The following is a 14,426-nucleotide window of genomic DNA, read 5'->3' on the forward strand; positions in this document are numbered from 1 at the left end:
TATATATATATATATATATATATATATATATATATATATATATATATGTAATGTGTTTTTAGATCCCAAAATTCTTCTTTCCATTCTTCCAAAAAAAAATTCTCAATTTTTGAATCAAACTTGTCGACAAATTGTACTGATCATACAACATGAACATGTCTATCTTGTTGAGACATTCCAGAATCTGAGAAAGTGATGTGAGGTATAAACGATACAAAAGTGATGAAATTGTCGTTGGTCAAAATATTGATTTGTGAATCTCAAATCAGTCATTGTAACTGAATTAAAGATCGATGAGTTGAGGAAAAATTTGGAGATCTGATACATCGTTGAGGTGAAGAAACAAGAGTTTGGATTTTCAATATATCTGCTATGCATTGATACAACAAACAAAAAAAGTATGAAGAGATGCATAACTTTGATGGATTATTCATACCTTTTATAATGTTGTGTAGTCGTTTTTTGAATTTTGTTTCTGAAATGGATAATTGTGTATTTGTTCATACATGATTTAATATATGTATTAATGTGCTACATATTTATTGTATCAGATACATAGCTACACGATCTTCACATTGTGCCTTAAACTAAACAAACTTTTGATAATAACATTTATGTAACACCATTTATGAATTTGATACATACTTGAGTGACACTTAAATGTTTCAGATGCATTGTTCTGTGTCAAGATCGCTATTATGTAGTCATGACATGATATTATGTATCAATTTCTTAATCATTTTCTTAGATGTCTATCTATAATAGAAAAAGACAGTATCAACAGATCCAGATATAAATTTTTTCTATCACACATGTTTAGCTATGAAAATAGTAAGGTTTTTGGTACTATGTGCAGATGCATATCCTTCTAAATTTGAATAAGGTAGAAGATACATATCTGTACCTAGATACATAATAAATGATACATTTGATAGAAGTTTTGTATCAAGTATCAAAACTAATTAAGGTTATGTATCAAAACTAATATTTGAACATGATACACTATACATAATAAAATTATAATGTATCGTAGTGTTGAAACAAAGACATTATACATTAATTAAGAAACAAAATTAACTAGATACATTAAAAATTTAGTTAATGTATCACAAACTATAGCCGTAAGATAATTTAGTAATTTGAACACGATACATTGTACATGATAAAATTGTAATGTATCATTATGTTGAAACGAAACCATTATACATTAATTTAAGAAATAAAAACAACTGGATACATTAAAAATTTGAACTCATATATATAAAAAAAAAAGATGAACAAGTAGAAATCGAAAAAAATAATCTGATTTGTTTCGACTTCTCCTTCTCAACATTCACTTTAGAACTTTAGAAAACAAATGCACATCCTTCTTTTCCTTATCCTTCTCAACGTTCACTCTTGTATCTTTTTTTCACTGTTAACAATGGCATCATCCATGGATCTCGATCCAAAGTCCTTACTAGAGCCACCAGTAGATCGATTTTTTTTGCCTTTTTTAGCATTTTTCCACAGTCGATTTAGAAGTCGAAGATGCTTCCTTCTTTGACTAATTGGGTAGCCCAATATTGAAATATGGACCTTCATCTATATGTATCAACGATTTTTGAAGATGAAAAACTAGAAAAAATTGAAACGTGAAGTTATGGAAAGAGATCTACCTCTTGAATAACTTTAAATCATTAATTGGAAAGAGAAAAGATTTGAAATTCAATGGATTAATGGGGTAATTATGGAGAGATTTGTGGCGTGAAAAAGGGAGAAAAATATTGTGGGAATTATGTATCTGGCAGTTGTGTTGCGCTAAAACAAAGGGATTTTGAAAAAAATTAGAACTGATAGGGAATAAAGGAAATTATGGAAAAAAAAGATGCATATATAGGTAATTTTTCCATCTTTTTTGTATGGAGTGGAGTAGTGGACATGTGAATAGCCCAATACTGTTTCTCCATTAAGGCCCAATAAATATAGATAGATGGGCTACTCCATCCTCAACGAGGCAGCCTTATTACTCATTCTGACCCAACTCCCCTTCCATTTTCAAATTAGATATTCAACTAGGCTCAACTTTGATCCATTTTAATCAATAGCAGATTAATTTGACATTTAAACTTATATCAAAATAAATAAAATAATAATGCACAATCATCTTTTTTTCTCTGTCGTCCCTAAGTATGATTTTCTATGTTGATAATCACATTGTTATTTCTGTAAGGGTATTTTGAGTTATTGAATTTTCACGAATTACAAGATTTGAAAGATAGACACAATAATTTTATTCACTTTGCCTTTTTTTGTGTATATGAGTTTTTCATTCGATATTTGACTTCTCTCACATCACATGAGTGAGGTCTTTGAGTTTTTTAACACTTTATTGTTTTGTCCCTTCCCCGTATTATACTAGTGTCATTTCAAATAAGGTGTCTTTTTATGATTGAAAAACAAGTTACTAGAACAATCTAGTTACAAAATTTTAAAATGATGTTATATGTTTAATTTAAGAGTCTAAAGAATTGGATAGATGAATTCCCCTAAAAGGCAAGAATATAGAATGTTTGTTGGTTTGAAAAGGAATTGGTAAGAGCTTAGTCATATATATTGTCATGAAAGAAGAAAACTATAGTATAGTATGTGACAATAACTTGACACCAAATGAATGTGTTTTACTATGGAAGCAAAGTGATAGATAGAGAGCCTCTCCCACCTTTATTAAAAAAAAAACTAAATCCATTTACAACTCCCTCCGCTCTCTCCCCCGCATCTTAAAACAACCAAACAACACTACTCAAACTCTTTCACAATTCCCTTCCTAAATCTCCAAATTTCAACTTTTACTCCCTGCTAGTTACTCGTCTCAGCTCAACTCGGTCCGTCGGTCGGTGAGCCGGACTTATCTGGATCTGGCCGGAATATTTGTCTTCCCGCCAACATATTGATTTTCCCACTTCTCTCACAGGTCAGTTCTTCTCTTTTTGCTTCTTATGAGAAATGTTAAAATAAGTTTGACATGTAGATCTATTTCATGTTACTTTTTTTGTTGAATCAATATGGATTTGTTAAATGCTTGATCCGTTTCAAATTCAATACTATCTGGATAGGGAAGTTGTTGTCATGCAAAAAGATTTGATTTTTATCGGTTGGATAGTGAGATCTGTGCTTTCTAAATTTTGCATTTTCATCATCTCTGCTTGGAATGATAGGGAGAGGTGAAGTCAGGACTTATTCAGCTGCTGCTGCAGTAAGAATTGAAAAAGAACAAGTGCATTTGTTCAGTAAGTTACTTATTCACCACTGCCTTTTATATACTCAATATGTATGCAGATTTAGCTTTTCTATTTACTTGCAGCCATGTTTAGTTATCTCTGGGTATCCATTATAGATGTGTGCATACTGTTACTGATACATCAAGTTGAGTGATCATTAAGTACCCCACACCCGTGTTACACCCATTTGACATCTAGGGAATGAATGAATGATACATGCAATGTACATAATTGTTATGCAGCAGATGTGGTTTGGGTTGATGGTAGTTTCATATCAAGGTTGAGAAAATGTAGGATCTGGTTGACTTGTGCATGTATTTCACTTGATGTGTTTAAGCTGTTTGAACTAGCTATTAGAGTGTAACATTAAATGGTATATGAGATAGTCTTGAAAAGATACAAATGAGCTAATATAATTCTGATTCTTAAATTATATTTGACAAGTACACCGCCAGAACTTTTTCTTACTCTGTTGCCTTACTTTGATTACTTATTTGTTTTCCCTTCTATTTTTCTGTTCTGATATATGGTTGCAATCACCACGTTTCTTGTATTTAGGTGAGTTTCTTTAGAGCTGAAATACTAAGCAGTTGACTCATGAAGAACGGTATGGCAGAATGCGCTGTCTGTCATTCCAAGCTGGTTTCTCCAACTGTAAAAACCATTTCAAGGGCATATGATCGACACAGAAGCAAGATTTCATCAAAGCAACGTGCTCTCAATGTCCTATTGGTTGTAGGAGATTGTATGCTGGTTGGTTTACAGGTAGCGGTCCTTTTCAAATGTTCTAATTGTTTATTCGTATTCTTCTCAGTTATCAGAAAAAAAGTTCTTAATTTTTGCATGCAAATGATAATATCCTACCAGTAAAGTGTACACTCATTAGGCATCTTGATTTTGTGTGGATTGTGCTCTTTCCATAACAATCACCATTTGACTTTTTTTTTATAAAAAACTTCTGCTTTTCTATCGAATATAGTTAATTATAGCTGTCACCACATATCTTTTGCCACTTGCTTCCTTCAGCAAAGCATTTAAATTTGCTGCTTAAAAATGAGAAAGACATGTCTAACCCAGTATTTTATTTCCCTTTTCAGCCTGTTTTAGTATTTATGTCGAAAGTGGATGGAAAATTCAAGTTTAGTCCCGTAAGTGTCAACTTCTTGACAGAGGCGACAAAAGTCGTCTTTGCAATAATAATGCTTTTAATCCAGGTACACTATTTTTATGTTTTTTTTGTTTTACTCCTAAGAGTTTCTTTTTGATAGCTCAATTCATGTTTCTTGTTGGAATGTTTCTGCAGGCCAGGCATCAAAAGGTTGGAGAAAAACCACTTCTTTCAATATCCACATTTGTACAGGTAAAATGCCATTGGTGTGAGTGTTGTAACTGCTCTTAGTTCTCCTGGGTGGGTTAAAACCTAGTTTATTGCTCATCATGTCCTCGTAATAGCAACATTCTTGCATATGCTCTTTATGATAATTTAAAGTTTGTAGGTGATGTAATATCTGAGGAGCCAGTCTCTCAATCGAGTCCTCTTCTTACATGATTAACCTATATCCATGTATGACACTAAGGATTTGAAAGATGCCTAGCTTGGATGACTGTCTTGGACAAGGGTATTGTTGCTTTTGGGCGCAGAAAGCTTTAAACAGCTTTCCAAATCGTCAATTTAATTTCTGTGTAAGATCCTGCAGAGAAGAAAGATATCATGAGTTAAATCCCACCGGAGACAAAATCATTAGGTGGTTTCTTCTCATCTGTCTGCCAAAGTTGTTACTGGTGGGAGGTGGCAGGAGGTGGTAGGTATCCCATTGAATTAGTCGAGGTGTGCACAAGCTGGCCCGGACACCACAATTTATTTTTTAAAAAAATAGATATAATGAGTTGTATAAAAGGGAAAAGTTTTACCACACCTCTTATGGTGTTTGCCAAAGCTCCAAGGTGGGGAACCACACATACAAGAAGGAAATTTGAGCTTAATGCAAATGGATGGGTGTCAAGATAGATAGGATATTATGGTTTAAGGGAACTGCCATCGTGAAGAGCTGCTAATGATATTATGCAGTAAAGAAATGGTGCAAGATGGATATTACACTTGCCTGGGACATTCTTTGTATAGTTGATATTGGATAAAAGAACTAAATGCTTCTCTTCACTGGGTATAGTCTGCTGAATAGAAAATTCAAGAACTACTACAATTCCTCTTGTATATCAGGACGCCTTCCTTCATTTATTCATTCCACAGAAGAGTCAATATGTTGCTGTGAGTTCTACCTTTCTTCATATCAAGATCCCAGGCTCTTAAGTATGAATATTATCTCCATAAGAGTGAAACAGGAATTAACATAAGTAGAGAATAATAGCAATTCTTCCTTATCAAAAAAAGAGAATAATAGCAATCCTGCCCTCTTTTTTTCGGTTTCTGTTTGTAAATGATTCATCAGCATTATTAGATGCTGATGTTTTTGGAATGAATGCAAGTTAACTTATTATAAGAAAAACATAAGTTGAGAATATGATTACATTGTGTTGATCCAAAATGTGGAGAATAAGGATGAAGACATTGAGTTGATCCAGATACACAGAAACTTTTCTAGTATTGTCAAAGAATAGTTTTATTGGGACAAATGGAAAAGACATGCTGGACATTGAGATAATTTGGACCGACCTTGGAAATTAGAACCTTCTCATATATCTACATACTGTTCGAACTGCAAGTTTTGTCATGCTTGAGTTTCCTTTGATTGACCTTGGAAGTTGGACCCCCTTCATATTTCTACGTAGTGTCAAGCTGCCAAGTTTTGTTGTAGATGAGTTTTGTCTTCTCCGTATAGACAATTCAAATTTGCACTTGGCCGGAAAAGGAAAACTTCAACCTTTTTACTTAGCTTTGCTCCTTTTCTTTCAGTTGTCAGTTTGTCTGATGTGAAATAGAAACATCATTTAGGTGACTAATTGATGCTTTCAAATAACTGGTTTTCCTCTTTCTTAAGCTTCTATGCAACCTAAGGTCCATAAACAACAAGACCATGTCAGTGAGGGGTGGAGAGGGGAAAAAAAGGAAAAAATGTAGGATATTTATTGAAAGATCTCCAGTTGATGTCACTTAGCAAAAGAAAACAATGGAGCTCCAGTTGTTGCCTTTCACAGTTGTGTATATGGTTGGCAACTTGATAAATGCCAGTAAATAGCTCCGGCTGAGTCAAAGAAACAATTTATACATACTTTGACACTTGCTTGGTGTCTAGTTATGAAAAAATTGACTTATCAAAAAAGATTCTAAGACTTTTGATACCTTGTAGATTGTTTGACTGCATGAGAGCTTCACTTTTCTTTGTTGCACTGTCAGTTCCATTTTAAAATTGACTAATTCTTATCTGCATCCTGGTTAACTTTTTTGTCCTTCACCATTCTATTAAACCACCACTTCAGCTTCTTAGAGAATTGATGTTGTCAGTCGTTGTATAGATTTCAGATTCTATGTTGACTACTTGATAGCTGTTGTGTGTAACTGAAATCTTACAGTCTTGACATGCATGTGTTAGTTAGTTTCCATGTATTGTTGTGCAAACATGCTACCAAGTCATTCAACAGGCTTACTATTAATTGATAATTTACATCCATTTTTTTTTCTTCAGGCTGCACGAAACAATGTGCTTCTTGCTGTACCAGCACTACTCTATGCCATAAATAACTACCTAAAGTTCATCATGCAGGTACTATTTGTTGAGCTTTTCTGTGCTTGTCAGTTCTCTGAGTAATTCCCATAGTTTTGTTATTTCATCCAGTATCGTACATTTTGCCTCTGCATTTTTACTTGTACTGTACATAGCTACAAAGTTGGAACACTGTCTTGTTGCATCCATGGTATTCATAGAGAATTACAGATGTTCCATGAGAAAAGTTGCTCTAAAACTTTACCTGTTTGTCTCAAAACTTGGGATATATCCAGTACTACTTTCTAAGGTTACATATTGACTTCTGAGCTAGGCAGTTGGATTTATACCTCAAAATAAGAAATCTGAATGCTGCTTGAGTACATAGAGTGATGATTCCATAGAGATTGGTATTTGTTAATAACTAATAACAAACTTCTATCTCTGGCGTCAATGTACTATGCTGGTTTTGCAAGAATGCTTCTGTGCACAATATTTTCTGCTGGCTGTCACTTTGTCCTTAGCACGACTAAGAATTCTAAATAAGGGAGGCTGCTGAATAACCAATTACCATTGTTAGAGACCCTACTGGAAGAAGGTCTGGCATGTATAGACAATTAGACATGCCATATCATGGTGCTGTAGAAGACAAGTGATGTCTTGACTCTTCCCTCTCATGGCTTAGATGTAAATGAAGAACTAAATTCATTTTTCGTAACTCTGTATCGGTTTATGGGTTCTTTTCTATACATCCCCATTCACTTTATCAGTTATTGAGACACCTCTATAAAAGTTGTTTCATGTTTGGCTTGGAGTCTACTGAGTCATGAATACATATTTGATTGACTGTTCTTCTACTATTAAGATCTTTTCACTGCCCAATATAACATTAAAGTCACAGCTTACTAGCTACCGGGCTATACACTCTGGAATTTCTTTTACCACAGTTCTCCTTTTTCTCATATTTTCCCTCAAATATTTTTGTACAGTTATATTTCAACCCAGCAACAGTGAAGATGCTAAGCAATCTGAAGGTAACTGCTATATTTGAACACTTCTACAACTTATCATCTGATTGTGTTTGCTGCTTTTGCCGATTTTCTACTGAATTCTTCAATTACTTTATTGACTCTGGTTCTTCTTCTTTCTTTTCATCATCTGCTACATTTTGATTTTGGTGGGATAGAGTTACCTGGTCCTGTATTGGTGGGAGGTAGTAGGAACTCTGTGGAATTAGTTGAGGGGCGCTCGATCTGGCTAGACACCACATTTGTAAAAATACAATGTAGCTAAATTCAGTTAGCACAATCCAACTTCATCCCTGTATTCACCAACTCTGGATGAAACCTAAATTTGGATCAACTTCCATACGGTACGGATATCTCCCCAGATCATTTGGGATTGAAACGTTATTGTTGTTGCCATTGTTTCTTGATCCAAATCTGTTTGGATTAGATTCCACAATTTTTGGTTCAGGACTGGACTGAAATTGCCCCCATCTTAATCTGTATTATGGAAACTGCCAGTGCATAGAACTATTTTCTTTTTACAATTTCAAGCAATGTGGGTTGGAAGTCCATGAAGCACTCTTTGTTAATAGCTTGCAGTCTTTAGCTGGTGCTTAATCTAATGAAGGAGTTGTTTTAGCATCTTTCTAGAATGTCCAAAGTTATCTGTTAACATCCTTCTTACAGGGCAGAAAAAAAAGGACTACTCTTTTTTGTTCACTTGTCTCTCTCCGTGAATATTACCTAAAGCCAAAAAGTTTTATTAAGGTGGTTATTTCTTTTCAGGAGCCTTAGATAGATGTGCTAAGAAGATGGCCCCTTGGGTAAATGGGTATATATCTTTTGGTGGGAGGCTCACTTTAATTAGTTGTGTGCTGTACGGAATTCCTACATGATATTTGATGTCACCTTTTCCCATTCCAGGGAGTGTTGACAAGAAGTTCAATTCCATTAGAAGCCAGTACCTTTGGGAAGGAAATGCTTATAGGGAAAAGTTTCATTTGATCAAATGGCAGGAAAAAGACAATAAAGGTGGTGGATTGGGTGTTAAAAGTTTTAAAGCATCATAACAAGAAGGGGTATTCCTTTGTGTAGTTCTTCTGTGAAATTCTCAGGAATCTGCCGAACACCTTTTTATGCATTGTAATCATGCAAAGCAGATATGAATTCTGTTCCTAACTCAGAGTGGTGTCAGGTGTGAAATGGATGATGCCAAAGAATATGAGAGATCTATTGATTTGTTGGCAAAATCAGAAAGTCAGGAAAATGAAAAGCAAATCTGGGAAATGATACCTCTTTTCATCTTTTGTACCATTTGGTTGGAAAGGAATAAAAGATGTTTTCAGAATCGGGAGAATCATTTAGCTAGCGTTAAGAATAGTTGTCTTCTTAATCAGTACATGGATTTTATAGAAGCTTTGAGAATGTAACAGTTGCAGTTGTGCTGTAGTTTGTATGCTTTTAGTACCTTCTTGGTACTTACTTATCAGGAAAAAAATGTGGTTATTTCTTTTTTGATACCTGAGACTTTACATATCAGCTGATGATTTCTCAGTTTCAACATTATACACCAGCATAAAGGATATATTTCAGAATACTTTCTTGGATATTATGCTATGGTAGAGCTTTTCTTTAATATTTGTTTCTTTGCTGTCAAAGTGCAGGTTTTGGTTATTGCAGTGCTATTGAAATTTATCATGAAACGGCGATTTTCTGTAATTCAGGTTAGTTGTTTCAAACTAGTAAAATAAGCTGGAGGTGCAAAATTGATTGTAGGGGCAGGAAAGAGAAAGGCCTCCTGTATAACTTCTTGCAGGATGGAAGTTGTATACTCATATAATAAGAGTTATTATGCTACAGTGGGAGGCTCTTGCTTTGTTGCTAATTGGGATAAGCATTAATCAACTTCGATCCCTTCCTGAAGACACTACTTCTTTGGCTCTTCCAGTTACCACAATTGCATACATCTATACACTGATTTTTGTAAGTGATTTAAACAACCTAACAAGCTACTACCGATTCTATTTTGTTTGTTATTGGAGAAGGCCTAAATGCCTGGACATCATTTAAGATACTTGTTTATTACTGGCTAAAGGAGGGTTTTTCTTTTACACAGGTAACTGTGCCTTCTATGGCCTCAGTATTCAATGAGTATGCTTTGAAGAGTCAATATGACACTAGCATATATCTCCAGGTAAATTCACCATTGCTAATTATCATTTTCTTATTTCTGTATCATCAGAATGTTCTGTGGTTAGATTGGCTCATTATTTTCCACTGCCTTCTTTCCTGGGACAATTATTACTTTTGAATGGATGTATAATTTTTATGTTCCTATACTTGAGGTACTTATCAGTGCCAGTTTACTGCAATGTTTGATTCTTTGGAGACTTGCCGCATTTAAGAAATGTCCAAGAACATTTGTCAATGGTAAATTCTGACTTCGAATGCCTTGTACAAGGGAATAAGGAAGATGTAACACAATAATTTAATTAAGATTCAATATGAAGAGCAGGCCTTTCTTATGATAAACATGTAACATTGTAATTTAGTTATATTTCCATATGAGAGTACTTGGTATGATGAACATATAAAGGTTTTCTTTCAGTTTCACTATTTGTGCTAGCTTTTTCCTTGCCTTATTTTCTAATCCGACTTGTACTAGGATCTTTATCCTAGAGCAGCATCTGTTGTCCAGTTATAGGACTTCAACTGATGCATGTCAGGTCTTGTCTCTGTAGCATCAGCGATTATGCTAATTTCTCCATTCATAGAGGACGGGCGGGACTTCTATCAGCACTCTCTTTCTGAACCATCTGACATGTTACAATTTAATTTGCAGAACTTATTTCTATATGGATATGGTGCTATATTCAACTTTCTAGCCATTCTTGGGATTGCTGTATTTAAAGGTAATGAGTTGATTCTGAGGGTTTTCCTATGAATCACAATTTAGTACATGACAAGGCAAATAATAACTGACTAAATAAAACTGCACTTGACTTTACTAATTTGCTCATTTTGTCAAAAAAATAACACTGTTACTCTGCTATCTTCATATCATTATAGTTCTTAGATCCCTGCTTTCATGATTTATCTTCAGACTTCAAGTAAACTGTTACAGTTATAAATACCACATTATTACACTTGCCTGGAATAGAATGTACCGCCTGGAGAAAACCTGCAAAATTGCAAGTGACAACACTCCTCCCTCAAAGTGTAAATCGTGTTACTGTAATGTCATAGTGGTTGAAGATCTTATCATTACTCCTTATCACAAATCATAATACTGAATCTCTTAATGGTAAAACACAAATGTTGTATAGTTTGGGAAGCAATCAGGTGTGTATATATCTTCTCTTATAGGAATGGAGTGGTCATTGGGAACCTTCATGATGACATATATGTCTATGCTTGTAACCTTTCTGAAAATTCTGTCCTCGTTTTAAAAAGTTTCTCCATAGTGGTAATTAAAGTGTCAATATATGAGATCCTGGATCAAGATGATCCTACTTCAGACTACCAATCAAAAAAATGATTTTACTTCAAAGCAAGGCCTTTGTTGGATAATATTCCTCCAGCCTCTGTAATGTTTCTTCTGAATTTTTCAGGTCCTGGTAGCTTGGATATTTTTCAGGGTCATTCGAAGGCAACCATGCTTCTAATTGTTAACAATGCAGCACAAGGAATTCTGTCGTCCTTTTTTTTCAAATATGCTGGTGAGATTATTACTCAATTTGCTCCACCTTCTTTTTGCTCTTCATATCCTCTATTAATGGGGGTTGTTATATGTTTCTACTTGGTGCTTCTGCGTGACCCATCTCACTTGTAACTAGATTTTTTTTTCCCTTTATGGTATTCTGCTGTATAACACAATTTGTTTGTACCAGATACGATTCTGAAGAAGTATTCTTCGACCGTTGCAACAATATTTACAGGCATAGCATCTGCTTTGTTGTTTGGTCATACACTGACCGTAAACTTTCTTCTTGGGATTTCTGTTGTTTTCATCTCAATGCATCAGGTATTAAAATTGAGATAGTTGTCCCTCTGGTATTTCCCATTTTCTCTTTGGGTTGATCATTTAACTTTGTTACTTCAGTTCTTTTCACCTCTTTCAAAAGTTAAAGATGACCAACAAAACGGGACAGCGGAGCTGATTGATGTCCGGGAGAACCATAGGTATTTACTTGTTTAGTGTAAAGTAAAACTATGTCTCAGCGCCAATTTATTTACTTGTTTAGTGTAAAGTAAAACTATATCTCAGCTCCAAGTTATCTTTCCTTGTCAGCTACTGGTTCTTAGGATACTGCTTTCTGTATTCTATTTTAGTTTTTTATATATGCTGAGAATGTGATGGAAAGCAGGATTCTGATGGCTTGCTCCCGGTACGTCCATTCATTGAAAATGATTGTGTCTGCCGAATGAGTAACACGATAATCCAACTATATAGCCATCTTTTCTTGTAGCAGATGTAGTTCTACATGTAATTCAGCTTCACAAATTTCTCTTGCTGTGACTTTTATCATGTCATTTTGAGTTTATATCGTATCATTGGATTACTCTTGTCTTTATTTATGTATTTCGAAGTATCAAGGTCCAGATAATCAGTTTAGAAAATGTGTAAATTTATTGCTTTCCTGCATAGCTGAAGGGTTGCTTCTGTTTCTTTTGTTTCTATTTATGCAAATATTACCTCCTTGTTGCTTGATATGATGAATGCATGCCCTTTTTTAAAATAATATTTAAAAGATAAGTTACAAGTTATTATTGGTGTAAGGTCCTTTGCTGTGCAAGATAAATACCAGTTTCACTTACTTAGACAACAAGCCATACGTAAATTTCTATTGAGTGATGATTGACATTAGCCATACTATGTACAGAAGCATTTAATAAGTTCTTTTTTGATGCTGGTAAATACTTCGTGAGACCTTAGTTGTGCAAGTTTCTTTTATTCCTTGCTGTTTTCCAACCATAACATCAAATCCATTTATTGAAAAATGGATCTAAAACAAATGCTAATCTTTTTAGGTGTGTACATCACAGAGATGCATGTTCACTCTCTTCATCCCTCCTTTTTGACTTCTACCCCCCCCACACACACAAAGTTTAAAAAGCTGCATCTGTTAATACTTCCCTCTTGTGTTGTTTTCAGCCCTAAAGATTCATCCTTCGTAAATATGGCAGCAGGAGCAAATGAGGAGGTATGGATCTTTTCTTCAGAAATTTTTAGATACAAAGTTTTTGCCGTATTTCCTACTGAACTTGGATGGATTTCATGTTAATTTCTTTTCCAGGCAAGTCATCGAGTAGGACCTGATGAAAGACTGCCACTTCTTCCAAGATGAAGCTACGTGAACTGTAAGTCTGCTAATGTTTCTATACTTTCTGATCCAAGTTATTAACTTGGATAAAACTTTTTATGGTTTATGGATATGTCTCTTGGTTGCACTTATTCATGGGAAACATGTGGGAGGACTAAAAAGAAGACTAGGAGAGTTTGGTTGGCACCTTGGTCATCTAATGGGATTGTATATCATGTCCTGTTTCTCTTTTTATTTTGATATGTATGAAAAGAACTAATCAACAACATACCCAGTGTGGTAATCCCACACAGTGGAGTCTAGGGAGGGTAGAGTGTTGCAAATGAAATGAACTGTTCTAGAAGAATAAATAATTTCACCATCAACAGATTCCATTAATATTGTTTTATTTTACACTTATTAAAGAACAGTTTATATCAAGTAGTTTCCAATCTGAGGTTTAAGTAGAGTAAGTTATGCTATTTTCAGTTATCAATGTTATGAGATGTAGATATAGACACCGAGAAGCTATGCTAAATGTCGTTGTCAGATTCCATGTATGTTGAATGATTTACAACTAAAATGCATCTTGTTCCACCAGATTGACATGAGAACTATATCCTGCATGTCTTGGTATTTGTTGGTCTTTGAAACTCTGTTCCTGGATATGGTGCTTGTTTTATTGTTATTAGAAATTTTTTCTTGTGTAAATACAAGTTTGCTTACCCGAAAATTGTTATTGTAGGTCATTTGTAGCACATTTTGTGGTGAGCATTTACAGGAAGTGTAGAATACAAGGTCATTCAGTGTAATATCGAGAACAAATAAAAGAAGAAACAGTGTTGTTGTCTGTCTCTCTTTTCTTCTCTCCAAAATGTGGTCAATCCCTCTGCTTCATGGGATTGTTTCGCCTGGAGAGAAGGATATGTGGATGGAGAAGTTTTAGGTAGACAGACAACAGCAGTATAGTTGTCATGCAATACAAATTCGAGCTTACCTATGTTGTATAAGTTACAAAAAGACTTGTAGTGTTTGTTACACATACATGATTTTCTTGTAAACAGTTTACAGTTATCAATTCTTTCATATATTCTTGTAATCAATTCGAATTTTGATGATAGACCAGTGTTGATGTTTATTTACAAGGATGTGTTAAATATTCACGATTGAAGTAAACATCATTCTTTTCTTGTAATT

At 34.4% G+C, this 14,426-nt stretch overlaps 1 protein-coding gene across 1 annotated transcript; it reads left to right on the top strand.

Moving 5' to 3' along the window:
* Positions 1-2,731: 2,731 nt before the first annotated feature.
* Positions 2,732-14,399, top strand: LOC125852922 (CMP-sialic acid transporter 2). The gene is made up of 17 exons (XM_049532608.1): positions 2,732-2,952; positions 3,198-3,269; positions 3,819-4,025; positions 4,358-4,474; positions 4,564-4,620; positions 6,902-6,979; positions 7,909-7,953; positions 9,591-9,650; positions 9,787-9,909; positions 10,043-10,120; positions 10,769-10,838; positions 11,538-11,645; positions 11,817-11,950; positions 12,029-12,108; positions 13,082-13,130; positions 13,224-13,287; positions 13,975-14,399. The coding sequence occupies exons 3-16, from the start codon at positions 3,858-3,860 to the stop codon at positions 13,272-13,274; spliced, it is 1,218 nt and encodes a 405-aa protein (XP_049388565.1). The 5' UTR covers positions 2,732-2,952; positions 3,198-3,269; positions 3,819-3,857; the 3' UTR covers positions 13,275-13,287; positions 13,975-14,399.
* The last annotated feature ends 27 nt before the right edge of the window (positions 14,400-14,426 follow it).

Source organism: Solanum stenotomum, unplaced genomic scaffold (genome assembly GCF_019186545.1).
Source record: "Solanum stenotomum isolate F172 unplaced genomic scaffold, ASM1918654v1 scaffold6733, whole genome shotgun sequence".
NCBI classification, from domain to species: Eukaryota; Viridiplantae; Streptophyta; class Magnoliopsida; order Solanales; family Solanaceae; genus Solanum; species Solanum stenotomum.

Coding starts and splice junctions, on each gene's coding strand:
- LOC125852922 (XM_049532608.1), top strand. CDS start 3,858: ATGAAGAACGGTATGGCAGAATGCGCTGTCTGTCATTCCAAGCTGGTT. Junction 9,651..9,786: donor GGCGATTTTCTGTAATTCAG/GTTAGTTGTTTC, acceptor ATTATGCTACAG/TGGGAGGCTCTTGCTTTGTT. Junction 12,109..13,081: donor GATGTCCGGGAGAACCATAG/GTATTTACTTGT, acceptor TGTTGTTTTCAG/CCCTAAAGATTCATCCTTCG.